This window comes from Aythya marila, assembly GCF_965140915.1.
Source record: "Aythya marila genome assembly, chromosome: 18".
Classification (NCBI taxonomy): domain Eukaryota; kingdom Metazoa; phylum Chordata; class Aves; order Anseriformes; family Anatidae; genus Aythya; species Aythya marila.
The window spans coordinates 9,976,718-9,993,593 of NC_139059.1; the positions used below are offsets into that span (position 1 = coordinate 9,976,718).

A 16,876-nucleotide genomic window follows, 5' to 3' on the forward strand; every position below is an offset into this window, starting at 1 on the left:
CACTCTGTGCCCGCCTGGAGCCACTGGTGGAGGGGTTGGGGTTGTCACACACGGACCCCATGTGGCACGCAGCAGCCACGGCCGAGCCTGGGGGAGCCCAGGGGACAGGGCGATGGGTGCCAGGACAGCAGCACAGTGTGCATGAAGGGAGCTTGTAACTGAGCGAGCTTACACCCATGGACTTTGCAGAGGAGAAAAATGTAAACAGAGGTGACCTTTGGCGCTACTGCATGGGGAAATAATCAGTTCCTATTACAGTTATTTAATGTGGAACCAAACTCTGCATGCCTGGTTGACTGGCTTTTATTCATAGTGTCTAGAATAGAGAAACAATTACAAGTGTATGTAAAGGACGGGGGTGAAGAAATGAAAAGAAAGCTGAATCTTAACTCCTTAGAGTAAAAATCAGAGAGGTCTCTGCACGTCCCCCAGCTGACGCGGGGTCCTTTCCTGGTGCCCTCGTGTGCACACCTTGCACCAGGCTTGTGCACCAGGGCAAAGCTGTGTCTGCCCTCTCCAGCAGAGAGATGGAGTGGTTTGCTCTTGCACTTTGCTTCTCCTTGGAGACCTTTGGGGGCCCAAATCTCTCCTCTGTCCCCCCAAAGCCCTCATTTCAGAGGCGATGAGCTGCCATGCTTCTAATTGGGATGCACATCATTTCAGTTTCTTGGGGATACAGATATCTCAGACTGGATGTCATCTATGAATACCTGTAATTAACAGCCCTTCTCTCAACAAACCCCATCTCTCTGGGGCTCACGGGCACGTTAGTGCAAGCAGCACATCTCACACTCACCTCACGCCCCCTCTCCATCCCAACGCCAGCCCACGTAGCTGGCACCGGTGCCTTAGTGAAACAAACTGCTGCTTATTGCAGCTCTCCACCGAGCCCAACACCAGGCCAATTACCCACCTGGAGGGGTCAGGAGGTTGGGGCAGCTTCCTTCCATCACCAGGGTCTTGTCCCATGTCCCCCTCTTCAGGCTCTGGATGCACGCTCCCCTGGGAGCACCCACTGCCAGGAGGGACCTGCACCCGCACCCAGGTTCCTGCACCAGTGCTGGAGATAACTGATGTGGGTGGTCCTTCCTTCGTGCCCTTGCTCCAGGTGTGCACAGTGGTGACAGGAGCACTTCCCTCCCTCCCTTGGCTTTATCTCCTCGATTTTAGTTATCTATGGGCTGGGCTGTGCCTTATCCTGCATTTCCATAGCACCTAGTGCCAGCCGATCTTGATATCTGCTGGCATACATGTGGAGTTTAATTCAAATAATATGGAGTGAGAATAGGAAAAAAAGAAAAAGAAAAAAAAGCCCTGGCCAAATTCAGAACATCCCCCCTTGGTCTAGCCCGCATACACGAAACTTGGATTTGCAGAGCACTTCATGAGTATTAAATTCTATTTTAAAACACTGTCATGAAATAGAGTGAAATAAGTTGAGAGTTGTTTTTTTTATTATTATTATTTAGGGAGGGGAAAAGTTTGTGATAAAAAGCTGAATTTATAGTGTGGTTCTGAGAAGAACATTTACGAGGATTTTTAAAACTCCGAAAGCTTCCTTAATGCTGGAGTAATGAAGGTCCCCTGAGGGATTTAAACTATGCAGTAGCCAAATTCAGGTCAGATAAAGTTGCTGTTAATGATGCAACCCCTTCAAGTTTCCCCATGTAAAAATATAAATATATAAAAAAAAATCAGGCTTAAACTCCACTCATTTTTTACAGCAATAAGAAAGAATCAGTTTGGGAATACCGAAGACGGACTGTTTGGACTGCCTGGAAAATTACAAAGGTCTCCTGAAGGTGAATATGTGACCAAAAGGACCCGGGCTACCACCACATATAAATAAGTCATGTTGTCTGTTTTGAAAACAAACACTGCCTTGACAAACCAATGTAAGGCTGGTTAAGAAGTGAGACCAGCCAGGCCGATTTAACTCAGTCCCCACATTTGCTATCAGCAAGAGAAAAGTACAGCTCTTCCTCTGTGAAACCCTGCGGGGTTGCTCCAGCTCCCCCCTGGGTGATGGCACCCTGCGAGGGGGTCTGGCCCCTCTCTGAGCTCCGTCAGGGCAACCCTCTGGTTCCTCTGGTTCCTCTGATTCCTCTGATTCCCCTGATTCCTGATCTGTCTCTGATCCCTTGTCCCTAAGCCCAGGCATTTACATATGGGCAAATGGTCTGGCGGACAGGGCACAGAGGTCTCTTCATGGTATTTCGGGTGAATCGAAGCAATCCTGTCCCCTCTCTGTGCTTCATTCCCCTCCCTGCAGCCGGTGTTGATGCCACTGATCTTCCAAAGGCCGTGAAAGGCCCGGGCTGATAAGTGGCTCTTCCTATTACACAGTCAGCAGTCTCTCCGTCCAGGCACAGCATCCTGTTGCGGTCATACCCAAATGTGGGGTTGGTTTCAGCAGGCTTTTCTCATCCCAGTTACACTTGACACTAAACCTGTTTGCATCCAAGCTGCATTTTCCCCAAATAATTTCCAAACCTGCCTAACAAACCTCTGAATCCTCTTTTGTTTCCTCCCTTTCTTAATCCCTTTTTCCTTTTACATGTATCCGGGACATTTTGTACCTTGAGTAACTCCGTGCCCTGCTGCCCTCCTCATCCCAAACACCGTGTTTTGTGTTTGCTACAGCAGAGCAAAGGACTGCAACAAGGACTGGATGCTTGGCGTGCCTTGTCATGGCACAAAACACGGCTGTTTACACCTAGAAGGATCTTTAGTTTAGGGACTGGTGGAGCAGCCTGGGCCGAACATTCAACCTCTATCAGTGAATCAAAGCATTCAGCTGCACTCGCTGTCTTACATTTCTTTCCACTCGATCGGGCCAAGCAAAGCCACTGCTAATCGGCTGAGAGAACTGCAAATGTTTTGAAATACAGCGGATTAGGGAAAGTCCGTGATTTGGGCAGACATGAATTATTGTGTGTAGATATAAATAAATATTGTTCCCGGCTCAGCCTCTGGCTCTTGTCCAACATGCCACAAATTCATCCAAAAATAAAAAAATAAAAATGAATGGGTTAGTGTGTTAACAAGTGCCTGACAGACTACGAAAACTGCCCAGGGGGTGCGCGCGCTGTACTTGACCAGCTACCCTGGGCTGCCAAAATTAACCCTTGGAATATGCGAGCGCTGCGTGGAGCCAGCCTACGGAAAATAAGGCTGAGCGCGACGTGTGCTCAGCCTTGTCACTTGGCAGAGTGGAGACAGAAGGTGGGTGTGAGTTATGCACAGCTTTTTTCAATAGCTGTGTGATAGCTGCCAGAGTGAAATAAAGAGCCTTGGGTGGAGGAGAGCCCTCACCCTGCTGGGAACAGCCCACCTTGTTATCTGCAGAGCAGCAGGGACAGGTCTGTGATAGCTAAAACTTGACTTCTTAAAACAGTGCTCTGAATTACTGGGGATCTCAGAATGGCTTATCTGTGGGCTGCCTCTTTCATCTCTTGCTATTTTTAATAGCCCATTATGAATCATTTTGATATGTTCATAAATGTTATCCTTTCTGCGAGTTCTTTGCTATGGTTGTCAACTGCTGAGGCTAATATGAGCATGGTTAGTTGGTCTGGGATGTGAGAGCTTCACAAAAAATGACTGCTTGGCTGCATGATTTATAACAGCTCTGACTCCCTGAACGTCTTGCCCATAAATAAGGAGGCTGTGCGTTCTGCTCTTCTGTAATCAAGACATCGTCTTGCTCTCATCTCCTTTGTTTCATCAAGTTCAGGAGGCTGCTCTGGCCCCTTGTCTTGTGGAGCCGGTGGAGTTTGCAATCAATAGGACACCCACAGTATTTCTCTGCAAAAGAGTTTTGCTGTGTTTTAGGTTCATTTTGTGATGTAAAGATTAACTGGAAACACAAGCGAGGTTATCGTTTCTTTTGGCCATCTAGCGTCCCAGGCTGCCAGGTGCTGGGGGAGGCAGCAGGTCACTGCTGGGGGCAGCAGGGCTGAGGGGTCTCTCCCACCCCTCCCTTCCCTAGTTCTTACTGGGGGCTCAGAAACTAAATTGATCCACACACTGATGAAGAAAAGCATGAACCAGTGATTCCTTCACAGTGAGGGAAATGCTGGAGCTTCTCATCTTCCTCCTAGGAGGGACTTGTCTGGCTTCTCACCCAGGAGAGGGAGGGAAGGCAGGCGACCTCCTGCCTGTGAGGAATTGCCCCTGCTCTGAGGCCGTGGTTTGTCTGGCAGTGCCAGGGGAGAAGAGCCCATGAGGGTTATGGCTCGCTGATGTCCCACAGCTGGAGGGCGGCGCTGGCTGCCACGGCATGCCTGGACTGCGCCGGGTCCACTGATGCAGCCTTGACCCAGACAGAAACCCAGCAACACTGGGTAGCAACCAGGGTGCTTCTCACAGCACCACGGGTTATCCTGAGGGCTCAATCCACGCAATAACAAGGCTGAACTTCGCTTGACTGCTCCCATGTGAGAAGATGGCACCACGAGCCTGGCTGTGTGCCACGCAAGGCAGGGCGAGCAGCGGTGACAAAGAGGGGACCGAGCCCTTGCCTGCTGTGCACCCTCCAGCTGGCAGCTCCGTCTCACGCCCTTTTAAAAAATAAATGGCACCTGTAGCCAGGATTATGTTATTTCTACCAGGATCTGCTGTCACTGCACATGCAGTCCTTTGAGGCAAGGATGAGGTGGGCAGAAAAGCAGGCAGAAGCGCTGCCGGTCAGACACCCCAGCTAGCAGGCAGCTTTCAGCAGGAGCAAGGCTGCTCCTGGAGCCACCAGGTCATGAGATAAAGCAATGTGCTTTTGGCAAGGAAAGTGGGCATTAAAGCTCTCCCTAACCTGACTTTGGGTGTTCTCAGAAACTATAAAAAGAATAATTTATGAAATCCCCAGATCAATTATATAATAGCAGTGCTGTGCATAATTGCAGGGCTCCGGAGTGCCGTTACCCTTGCGAGTCAGTCATCCGCACATACGTGTTTGGTGCTGCTATGACAGCAGAAGGCATTTCTGCTGAATCCAACAAACTCTGCTGTAGAGCAACTGTCCAAACAAACTAGCGTTAAGTGGCTTGAGATGCCTCTTACATAAAGGCTGGAAATAGTGCAGGGCAGAGGGAAGTCACGCAGAACGGGAAATTCGCTGGGAAGCTGTGAAGGCTGTGAGACGAAGGAGGCGAGCTGCTGAGCCGGCTGTGCTGCTGTTACAGGGAGTTGAGCTGTGGGTCCTGCAGGACAGAATGTGTCCCACGCACCCACCGAACCCCCTGTGGGCAGGGAGGAGCCCAGTGGGGCTTCGTTCCCACCGAGGAATCCCTGCTCACCCTGATGGTGTGGTGACACTTCATCAGGGATGCATGAGCACTGGGTCTGATTCAGATCCCGTGTAAGGCAGCGGTGGCAGGTATCGACTGATTTCAGGAACAGCCAGTTTGGGGCTTAAGTTTCAAGATGAAGCATGCAGATGTGTGGATCAAGCGGTTCAAAGTTAGAGATGAATTATTTGAAAGTCCAGAATCCACATTGACATATAATTATAAAACATAATTTGTAAATATCCCGGTGTGGTTTTGCTGCCTTCTCACTCACTGGGTCAGGCAGTAGCTGAGGCAGTGCAAATTGTTCATCCCTGACCAGGGAATGGCAGATGCCTGCAGGACCTACACCTGTGGGTTCAGAGGACGAGGTTCCTGAGGACAACCAGGAGCCGGCCACGCAGGCTCCTGCACATGTAGGGCCAGGGCTCACAGCCACTGGCATGTCGCAGAACGTTTCTCAGTGCTTGTCTCATGGTGGCCATCTCCACGCCCGACCCTCCAAGCACAAGCATCCCTGCCCACCTGGCTGGGGTGGCAACAAACATGGAGCAAAACTGCATCCACCACGTAGGGTGTGCACTGAGATGTCAGACAAAATCTGTGTGCTCCCTCTTTGTTTTATTTTGGAGAAAGAATAGGAAAAATTGCCAGAAGAAGCTATGAAGATTTTATGAAGTAGCAGCCCGTCAAGCTAGGCAAGGTGAGAGGTCTTCCATGAAGCAGAAGAAACTGTAGGTATAGAAGCTGTATCAGTGGAAGCAGAAGAGAGAGAGACGAGTCCTGCTTGGGTTCAGCAATGGGTAAGCAGGGAGATGCCTGGTTAACAGGGCTGGTGGGGCCAACTAGTCCAGAATCTTCATTCAAGGATGCAAAAGCATCCAAGTGAGGGTAGTAGAGCATAAAAATTGCCTGCTGGAGTCCACATTGTTTGATCTGAGGACTGTTTAAGCACCGTTTGGAACGAGGAGGAAGATGAAGCTCCATTTCCTGGAGCTTGGCTCGTGGGGCATCATCACGCTCAGGTAGCCCCCACAGAGGGATGGGAGGCAGGCACTCACAGGTGGGTGCTGCCGTCCTGTCCCTGAAGGTAAATGCTGTGGGGGGAGCACTGCCTACCTGGGTAAAATGCTGCCCAGGGAGAAAAACAAGCCAGAAGAGGAGTCCTGCAAAGTGCAGGGGTTTAAGCCAAGCCAAAGCTGGACCTGAGTAGGGCAGTGGGCTGATAGGGTAGCAAAGCATGACCTGGGGAGAGAAGAAAAGAGCGATGGGCAAAGGCAGGAGAGGCAGGAATCCTGAAGGTCTCAGCCTGCACCAGTGAGCGATGGCATCGCCTGGGGTCAGGGAGGCAGAAGGGGTTAATTGCAGGTCAGCAAAACCCAGCTTTGCATCTGGTGCTGAGAAGCTTCGGGCGTGCTCTGCTGGGCTTTGTGCAGCTAATGGCCATGGCTGCGGAGCAGACACACACTGCAGCCCACCGCCCGCCTCGCCTGGCTGCCGGGGTGGAGAGGGCTTCCACAAAACGGTTAATGTGTGCACCGAGCACTTCCTGAGCATTTGCTGAGTATAAGAGATCAGTTATGCAAGCTGTTTCTTCAGTTTTAATCTGATTTCCTCCCTCTGCTCTTAATAAATCTTGTTTTTATTAGATCTTTTGAGTCCTAGGCAGCTTGGGAATTTCACATAGATTTTCCAGGAAAAGAAAGACCTCTGGAAGGAGGTATGAAAGAAAAAAAAAAAAAAAAAAAAAAGAAGCAGGGTCTGCAGATATTCAGGCAGCAATTCTCAGCTGAAAAAGCACAGGACACAGGTTCTTTTCTTCAGAGGGTTATTTTCTGGGCAAAGGGCTGCTGGAAAAATCTATTGTTGATGCTGGCTGAGAACTTTAAGGGGCATCGCTGCCTGTCAGGAACAGCAATATCTCAGTGAGTTAGGAAGGGATGGTGGATGGGAGGTTGTGAGGGGCTGTGTAGCTCCTTTGTGAACTTGTTTCTGCCGCCAGAGTGCAGGTAACCAGTGACAGAACATGAGGGAAAGGCACAAAGCTGTGCCAGGAGAGGTTCAGAATAGGTATTAGGAAAAATTTGCTTACTGCAATGGTGGTCAGACAGTGGGACAGGACTCCTAGAGAGGCTGTTGATGCCCCGTGCCTGTCAGCATTCAGGAGACGTTTGGATGCTGCCCTCAGTACCAGGCTTTAACCTTTGGTTAGTCCTGAAATGGCCAGGCAGTGGGACTTGATATTTAAAAGTCCTTTCCAGCCGAACTATTCTATGTTCCCTAGGTCTCACCATGTTTTAGGGCTGATTCCCTCGGCACGGTTCATCTCTGCTCACTTCGTCCCTGCTTACTTCCCACTGCCTGCAGGTTTGCACCAGGCTTGACAGCAACTCCGAACTGGATCAGAGCCGAGCTTACACCAGACACCCAGCGAAGCTCTACCATGGAAAGGCTGCAAGTCCTTTAACCGAAGGAAGCAATTACAGCTCAGAGTCCACTGCAGGTGGTGAGCAAGCCATACAGGCTTGCCAAAAACGGCATACCACAGGGTCAGCACGAGGCCACCTTTGGCAGCTGGGAAGAGGCAGCAGTTTTGAGCTTCTGCTGATTTCCTACGGTATATTTGAACTCTGCCTGGGGAAAGAAACCAGTCTGGCACACCCCTTCGGAAAGGCTACTGAGCCCTGATCTACCAGGACTACTGTTTCATTTGCTCTTGGAAGCTTCAGCTACTCCAGAGCACTGGGACTGGGGTGGAGGGAGGGGTTAGGGGTTTTGATTTATTTATTATATTTTTTAACCCGCTACACACCACTTAGAGTTATTTGCTGAGCACAAGGCTTTAACAGCAATGAACTGGCATGTTTCAGGCTCTCGGCTGGAACCAGTACATTTTGCTTCTGATTGAGAGGTTTCTTCATTCAAGCCCAAAACACATCTGTGCATCAATGTAATGCTTGTGCACCACAAATGCTCATTTGTGGAAAATCACAAATCTATCCCATTATGGGTGACACAATGAACTACTTAAATGGTCATCAGCGTCACGGGGAGTTTCTCAGCCACTGAGTTTGGGACCAGCTCTGACTCAAGGAGATCTCAGCAGGGAGAATATAGTTATAAAATCCTGTGCCCTTCGCTTTGGACACCATTCCTTCTGCTACATACCACAGCTGGGTCCCAACAAAGCAAATACAGCGGGGCTTAAGCTAAAGGGGGTAGAAGTCCACAAAGCTACAGCTTCCCACACGGTGTATTACTGAACTCTGCAACAGTCATAGCTCTGAAATGATCTGTAAAGGTTACCACAATAACAGCAGGATGCCATCTTATTTATTTTGCACTTGGCTTTTAAAGTTCCCTATCTGAAAGTACATCGAGTCTCTGTGGAGCTCTAACATCAATGCCGCATTCTATGAAGCAAGGAAAATATAATATTTTTACAGTCGGTCTTTAAATCATTTTCTGACAACAAATCAATCTTACAAGAAGCCTTGTTGGTGTTATGAGTAAGAGAAGGAGAGATTTTGAGATTAAAGTACAATAATAGTATGCTGTCTCCATGAATTTGCCCTTTCGTGTATCAAACTATTGCATTATGCTGCTCAGATCTAATTAAGCCCCACCAATCAGATTTATGATAGTGCTAATAGGAAAAAGGATCGTATAACGCTGTTAATATGTGCTCTGTAATTAACATTAATGGGAGTCGCGTGGTTAAACACCCCTTGCATCACCCTGAAAACGGACCTCTAGGTGCGGTGTTTATTTTATAACCGTGGAGAAGTAGCAATAGGTACGGAGCAATTGCCCATCTCGGCAATTAGCAGAGAGAACTCGGGAATCGCTGCACCCCAGCGGTGCTTGGCCTTGGAGCCCTGAGACAGGCAGGGTGCTGCTCCTGCAGCCTGCAGGTAGTCCTGCTGCGATGCTGCCTGGGGGCGAGGCGGGGGGACCCGAGCGAGCAAGGTGCTGAGAGCTCCCTGGAAGTGCCACGTGCCCTTTTTAATGATTTGTTACGGTGCCTGGCGCTTGCTGGAGCGTTCACTACTTCGTGGAGGCAGATTGTGCAGAATCGGCACTCTGCAGACCCAAAGCCTTGCTAACAAGACCCAAAGCCTGTGCAGCCATCTTAGGCTGAAATGTAACTCTGACGCTTGGATACTTGTGTTCGCTAAAAATCCTTTTTTTTTTTTTTTTTTTTTCTAAGGAGTATCTTTAGTGGTTAAACCCAAACGGATACGTGACATTCTGTGTTCCTTAAATCATCATTATCGTTTCATAAGGAGGCATTTCTCTGCCCGGAGGCCCATGAATAACATTCTCCTTAATTAGAAAAGTAGTGTTTTACCCCCTCTCTACAGGGGTGCAATTTATTGCCCAAGTGAAAGGCAATGAAAATTACCAAACCTTAAATCTCAGCCCTGACACGGAACCTTTGGCTACCTCACCCTTTTTCTCTGTGACCCCAAGTGCCCTAAAACCAACCAGCCGTTCCAGCCCTCTGTGTAGCCATTGTGTGTTTGCTATGTGATGTTTATTTTGTTTTTGCAGGTGTAAATTTAACTTGAGACCAAACCTGTGGTAGTTACAAAAACTGGAGATGCAAACAGGAACTGCCAAGTGATATATGCTGAGTGATGAGAACTCAGAGTAAAACAGGTTATTAATTGTAAGAAATGTGAGGTCCTAATTTCTCCCCAGCTCCCCAAATAGAAGCAGAGTGGAAATAAATGCTTCAAAGTAGGATATTCTTGGTGAATTAAAGTGAGTGTTTTCATTTTATCTTCCTAATAATGATTTAAGATGACTTTTGCATGAATTTAAGCACTATAAAGAAATGAAAGCCCGGGAGGAAGATGGGTCTGAGGCAGATTTCCATGTTAAAATATTGAGAATGATTTTCTAAAGCATTTAAGTGACTTATAGCCTACATCTCCTGAACTTAAACTCTTAAGAGAAAACATTTTAAAGGTGCCTGGGGGTGCAATTACGCTTTACAGCTTGAGCAGCCCCAACCATTCCCCTGCCTTTCTGGTCAGAGCACAGCAGAGGTCCCCTCCTCGTGCCTTGTACCAGCTTTCAGCCTATCTGCCCCTGCACAGTGTGGGTCCAAACAGTTAACCCAGCAAAATAAGTACTTTTTTTTTTTTTTTTTTTTTTTTTTCCCTTTCAGGTTAGCAAGTTGAATCTGCTTGGAGAAGGATCCAGGGAGCACCAGCACTGGTACAAGGGAGGATGAGCCCTGGTACAAGGGAGGATGAGCCTTCAGTGAGGACCCTCTGGGAAGGATCCGTCTTCTAAATCCAACCTCCTACAGCATGTAACTGAAACCAAGCGGGTTAGAAAACTAATCCCAATTTCCAAGTGGCCTTGGCAGATGAATACAAGTGTTTTTGTTGTTTGTTTTTAACCAAGCCGTGGGAGCTTTAATACCTGGGTAGTTTGGGGAATGAGACTCCGTGTCCTCACCGACCTGTCTGCCACATTTACCTTTTAAATTAACCCTTACTCGGTTGTTTCACAAGTATTTTGTGACCTCCCCCCTCCCCCGGCACCCTCCTCCTGTCACTGCCAGCGCGCTAAGCCCGCAAATTTTAATAAAAACGCTGTGATGCAGGAAAAAAAAAAAAATATATATATTTTAATAACCAGCGCCAGAAACAAAACGATTGTGTACCCCGGAAGGGATCTGGGCTGTTTTTTGGCAGCCGGGGGTCAGCAATGCTCGCTCCCCGCTCCCCTCCCGTCCCCGGGGCCGGGCTCCCCTCAGCCGCCGGCGGAAGCGCCGACCCGGATGGCGTCCCGGGGTCGGGGCGCGCAAGATGGCGGCGCCCAGGAGCTGAGGGGAGAGGGCGGCGGGAGCAGCGCAGCGCCATGAGCGCCGCCCGCCGCTGCAGCCCGCCCCGGGCGCTGGCAGGTACCGCGGGCAGGACCGGTGCTGGGGTGGCTCTGGGGGCAGCGGGGCCGGCCGGTTTTGGCAGGGAGAAGGGTGGGGAGCGCACGCCGGGTGTCCCCGGGCATGGCCGGCTCCCATGAGGGGTGTCCCCGCGGGGCGAGCTGGGGCTGAGGGTGCCCTTCGGGGTCGGGTGGTGTCGTGGGGTGGTTGGTTTGTAGCGGTGTTTTCTTAAAATAAAATAAAGGAGCATGGGTGTCATATCAGGCACGGGTGGCCTTGGTGTGATCTTGCAGCCCTGTGGCAGCTGCTTCCTTTAAGCGCTGCTCATGCTGTGTGGTCGAGATGCACGCACTTGAGAGAGCTGTGGGGTCGTGGAGGAGGAAGAGAAGCTTAAAAAAGCATGTCTGTGGGGAGCTGGGAAATTAGGAAGAAAAACTGCAAATCATTAGAGCAACCTGCACTTTCGGTTTCTTCAGTAGGACTCCACAAATGTGGCTCCCCCTGTCCAGGTTCCCATTTGCGGTGGTGTCATGTCCCAGCAGACAACAGGTGCTGGAGGCTGAATTACAAGCAAATCCAGGGGCAGAGCCGGAACCTAATGTTCTGCTTTTTCCTTTAAATAGGTTTATTTATTTGGCACTTGAAGAAAACAGGAATACGGCAAGTACCATGCCAGTTTGTGCATCTGTGCCGAGTAGCCAATGACAGATTGATCACGTTTCAATACTTTAACTTTCTCAAACGAATGGTAAGTCAAGGAGTGTGCTTATCCCATGTTTCTCATTCCTTAATTAACTTTGTCTCTTGTGGCAAGTCAAACTGGAGATTGGTTGAAAAAACAAATTTCCTATCTGGCAAGCTCAGGCAAGTCCAAGCATCTCCTTTTGTGCGTTGCATCAGAGTTAAGCACATGGGATCTGAAACAGCTGAGGTTGGAGGAAGGCTGCTGCAGCACAGGTAATGCCTTGTGCTCGGCGTGTCCTCTTCCTCACGGAGCCTTCTGTGCCTTTGAAGTAGAGTGCTCATGTCCTGCTGGGAAACGTGAAATTAAATTACTTTTATTATTCATTAAAGTGCTAGTACGAAAATCACTTAAATCTTATAAAAATGCAAAAAGTTGAGTTCCTGTTTTTGGAGATTGCAGTTGTTACGGACCTATGCATACCTGTTTGTTTACAGTTTAATAAATCACTTATAAATCAAGTGATATTGCCTGGTAGTTTTGAAGATGAATTAAGTAAAGTTTGCTGTCAAAACTACAAGGGAAGTTACATTTTGTCCAAAAACAATTCTTCAAGGTTATGTAAATGCCATTGAGGCAGTTGTGAAATGGAAAACTGCCTTTGTTGTATGTTGTCCAACTTCAGAAACTTTCTGTGCATGAAATAAATGTTTGAAGGAAGGCTAACTCAGTCATATCACTATAGTAAACCTGTTATAGTAAAGTAAACCTGATAAGAAGACTAATGTAGCAATAGTTTTGGTATTAATAACAACATAAAATGGATGAAAACATCTTCTTAGCTAATCATCTTAAAATTTATTGTTCTATTTAGTATGTAACACAGTACAACAAAGACCTCAGCCAACGAGCAAAACCTAAGTCAGATTCAGTTGCATCTCCTTTTCGTGAGAGTCAACAATTGGATCAAGAAAAGAAAGTTATACACAAGATTATACCAATTTCTCCTGTTCATCAACCTTTGTCTAAGACATCAAACATAAATGAGCTGAAAGAAATGAAGTTAGCTGCAGAAATTGAAGGCTCAGCCACACCACTAAGAGCAGAATCCAAAGAAGAAAGACAGTGGAAAGAAATGAAGCTACGGCTGGATGATTTGCCAGGAATTTTGGCACGTTTGTCCAAAATTAAGCTTACAGGTACTACTGGTTGTTTTTTCACTTCTGTGTATTCTGATATTAAGACTTGTCTAACGTGCTAATGGTACAGGTGTGTTTTTGCGTGATAATTCCTGCTTCGGTGACACAAAGTACCTGGGTCAATTCCATCAAATGTGTGTTGGAAAAAAAAAGAGTTTTATAAAAGTTATTTCTTTGCCTATTAAATTGTTTAGAATCATCATTGCTTGCACTATATTGTCAGTTAGCTTTTGGGGGATCATAATCAAGAGCTTGTACAAAAAAAAAATACTTTGAGGTAAAACTGGAGCAGGAAGAGATTTTATAAACCTCGCATTAAGTTAAAACCTTTTTGCTTAAGTTTACCAACATTCTGTCTTAATTACCTTTCATTTTAACACTGCTTCTTTTCAAATTCATATTTGGAGAACCAACAAAAGATAAGCGTAATAATTTCAAAGTTTATGAAGGAGAAGTTTCAGGTATGACCAATTAGTTTCTGAAAGTATAATTCTGTAGCTGTTAACAGAGTTGTACCTTCCAACCAGCAGTTTAAGCAATTGCTTTGCAGCCTAACTACATTCCCTTTATTCTAATAGTAATACATAACATCTAGAAATTGTTTCTTTGCCAAGCAGTAGTGTTAAGTATGCTTTATGTCTAAGGAAGCTGTAATGACCTGACCGAAGACTTAGATTTTGTCAGTATCAGGGCCAAGAACAGAAGTACAACTATTTGAAGTCCCTGCTGTGGTGCTCTCTCCAGTGGGTGAATTTTTCTAGTTAAAAAAAAAAATCAGTAATAAAACTGTTATTCTTTGCTTTAACAACCTTTTATAATAAAAATCCTGAATTCAGTTTGCTTTCTGAAACTTTTGTCTTGCAGTGTATATGTTTTCCCTCTTTGTTTTCCCTGGAAAAATTGTACTGGCCTCATGCAGTGTACAATGGTCATTTAATTTTTTCTTAAATAAACAAGCCTTCTAGTTCTTAGTGTTGGTGAGACATCTCATGTTTTGGACTTGCAAAACCAATCTTGTCTGTATGTCCAAATGTTCCTCCTTGTTATTTAAAAAAAATCAAGATGTATTTATTTTGTGCTGGTGAAGAGCTGAGTTAGTAGACTTGATGTATGAAAAAAATATATTTTTTTGATACTTTAATGATTCCCTTTTATTTATTAGCCTTGATAATTTCAAATTTAGGCATATAAAACTCTTACTGGCACATTTATCAGTTATCAGAATTACTGCACTCCCAAGTTTGCAACAGCTTTGTGATGCGTACAACCAAAATTATTGCCTCTTCTCTTTGTGTGGAGCTGACCTGGTTTCCCTCCTTATGCTGTTAAGTTTTTAGCAGCATTTTGTTTCTGTAGTGCTCACCACAGATAATGTCTAAGTGCTGTATGAACAATTAACTCTTTTGGCATATTTTCAACTAGGTGATTTTATTTAAGTGCCTCTTTTATGTGAGCTTGAAGCCTATGCTGGTTATTGAAATAGAATTAAATTAAGAAAACTCAATAGATCCAGAAATAAAAAGTTAAAGTTCTGTGATTAAGTGATCCGTTTAAATGGGGTGAGGAGAAAGAGAAAGGTGGAGAAAGGGAGAGAATCAGCTCTTGTTTTAAAAGCTTTAAATGTGTTAAATTTGCTGATAGTCCTTATGGGTAAGCTCAGTACCACATCTGACCATTATTGTTGCTTCTCAAAACAGGAGTTTGAAGAACTTCACCAAGATGGATGAGTATCTTTTTCTGGGGAAAATGATTTTATGTGTTACTTTCTTCGTGTGGCCTCACTGTTGGTGCCAAAATTCTGAACGGCTTCTAGTAGCTCTTGTTGAAGTGGAAAAAACAACATTGCAGGCAAGAAAGCACCACTCTGTTTTTAAGGCATAGCGTTACCAGAAAGCTGTAGAAGGCAAAGGTTACGGAATTTCATTTGGTTCAAGACTGCCTGTTTTGTACAAGTGTGTTCTCAGATGTGCTGTTCTTGAGCCAAGGTGATAAACTCTGCTTCTGTTGGGAAGGTCTAGAGATACAGAAAAAAGTGAATCCCTCTTCTTGGTGCAATCTGTATGTATTGGGCAGGGAGATTGTATTGAAATTAGAAAGTGTAAAAGTGTGAGTTGGATTTTGGATGAAGAGGGGTTTGCAGGAGGGAGCTCTGTTGGTCTTTTTGGTCGTAGGACAGTGTAGGAGGCGAGCAGGAAAAATACTCGGTGCAGTGTGCAGAGCAAGGAAGTAGACTGAGCTCTTTTTCCAAGCTGTGCGATCATGTGGAAAAATACAAATTCTGTAAAGAGCATGGTGGTGTCGTTCTTTGATTTATTTATTTATTTTACTAAAGAAAAAATAGATTCTCTGAGGTCACTTTTATTCTACAAATGACACGCAACTCAATTCCTTCCACCCATGAAGTTCTGATAGATCTCATATCCTATGTGTTTATTTTGGCAGGCTCTTTATTTATACTTTTTAGGGTATAAAATAACAAAAAAACAAACTGTGCATTATGCTAAAATGAGACTTCCTCATGCCCTCTTCTCTTCCCGCTGCTGAAGCAAAGAGATGTTTGTTTGTATTCTGAACTGCATTTCACCTTTGAAAGGAAATGAGTTTAGCTATTACCGTACCCTCCTGCTTCATGTAAACTATAGCTCTTATGACTTTCCAACAGAAGAGAGAAAAAAAAAAACTGTTTATATTCTTTTGCTATAAAAAATGATTAGGGATTTTTTTAATTACTTTTTGCATAATCCACCTTTTCAGGTTTGATTTCCATCCTTTGCTTTCTCTGTCGGCTGCTGCCTGAACAGCTGCATCTTGCCATCCTGGCGCTTGGAAATCTAATGCATCTGCCTAATAAGTCTTCAGAATTATAAATGTTATTGTCTTCAACTTTATCCCAAAGTTCATGTGTAGTTGAAAATAGGAAAAGGAGTTGTGAGGTATGGTGATAGGAGGAAATCCTAGTAATTTGTAACGCATACACATCGTTAAGAATATCAGGCGGTCTCATCTTCTTAAACTTCATGCTTTTGCAGTGATCACAGATAAATACTAACATGAGCTGTGTGGAAAAACCCAGGAAAGAAATGCCAGGGTTTGGTCTGGGGGAAGCGCAGCGAAGGCACGATGTGCAGAGTGCTGGGTGTTCTCTCTGGCTGCTTTGCTACGGTTTGTGACCATCCTGTCGTTGTTGCTCCTGCACTGAAGGATGCCCTGGGCATTGGACTTGCGGTGACAATGACCAGCCAGAGGCACAGCACATTATGTAGCACACGTCTGGGAAGTGGATGTGTAAACATGAGTAAGGTGTAAACTTAATTGCTAATTTCTGAACTGCTGTAGTTTTCCTCATCTAAATTGCAAGCTTGCTGAGGAAGGGACTGTGTCTTTAGCTTTTCTCTCTCTGCTGTGCCTGTAAGAGCTGAATTCCAACTCTCGTTTCTCCTTCTGGCTACTGTAACACAAACCTTGAGTTTCTTGAAGAAAGGCACATTAATGTCCACATGTTGTGGGCATTTCCCTGTCTTTCCTTGTCCTGTATTTTAATATACTACACTGAACATTTTCAGATGTCTTCATAAATGTATTAATTTGCATCTAATGATTCTTGTTTATACACAGTTGTTAATTAACTGGTTGCTGTTTATCCAGAGATCCTATGCAAAGTTGCAGTCTTTCACCCAAAATCTTTATATTCTTTTACATCACCTCATTGCAAAGCACTTGTAACTTCCAAACCTTTGAAGCCACTTTAGAGTTTTGGTAGTATTTTTCGAAAATACAGTTCAACAGTTAATCTGCTAAAGCATGATGAATA

General features: G+C 45.8%; 1 protein-coding gene across 1 annotated transcript in view; it reads left to right on the top strand.

Annotated features, from left to right (window-relative positions):
• The first annotated feature begins 11,103 nt into the window (after nt 1–11,103).
• The window catches only part of COX10 (cytochrome c oxidase assembly factor heme A:farnesyltransferase COX10), a 100,765-nt gene continuing 94,992 nt past the window's right edge, over nt 11,104–16,876 (top strand). Inside the window, exons 1-3 of the mRNA XM_082775227.1 lie at nt 11,104–11,205; nt 11,808–11,932; nt 12,741–13,065. Coding sequence (XP_082631353.1) covers nt 11,163–11,205; nt 11,808–11,932; nt 12,741–13,065 — 493 coding nt within the window. The 5' untranslated portion in view covers nt 11,104–11,162. The remainder of the gene's footprint in view (nt 11,206–11,807; nt 11,933–12,740; nt 13,066–16,876) is intronic.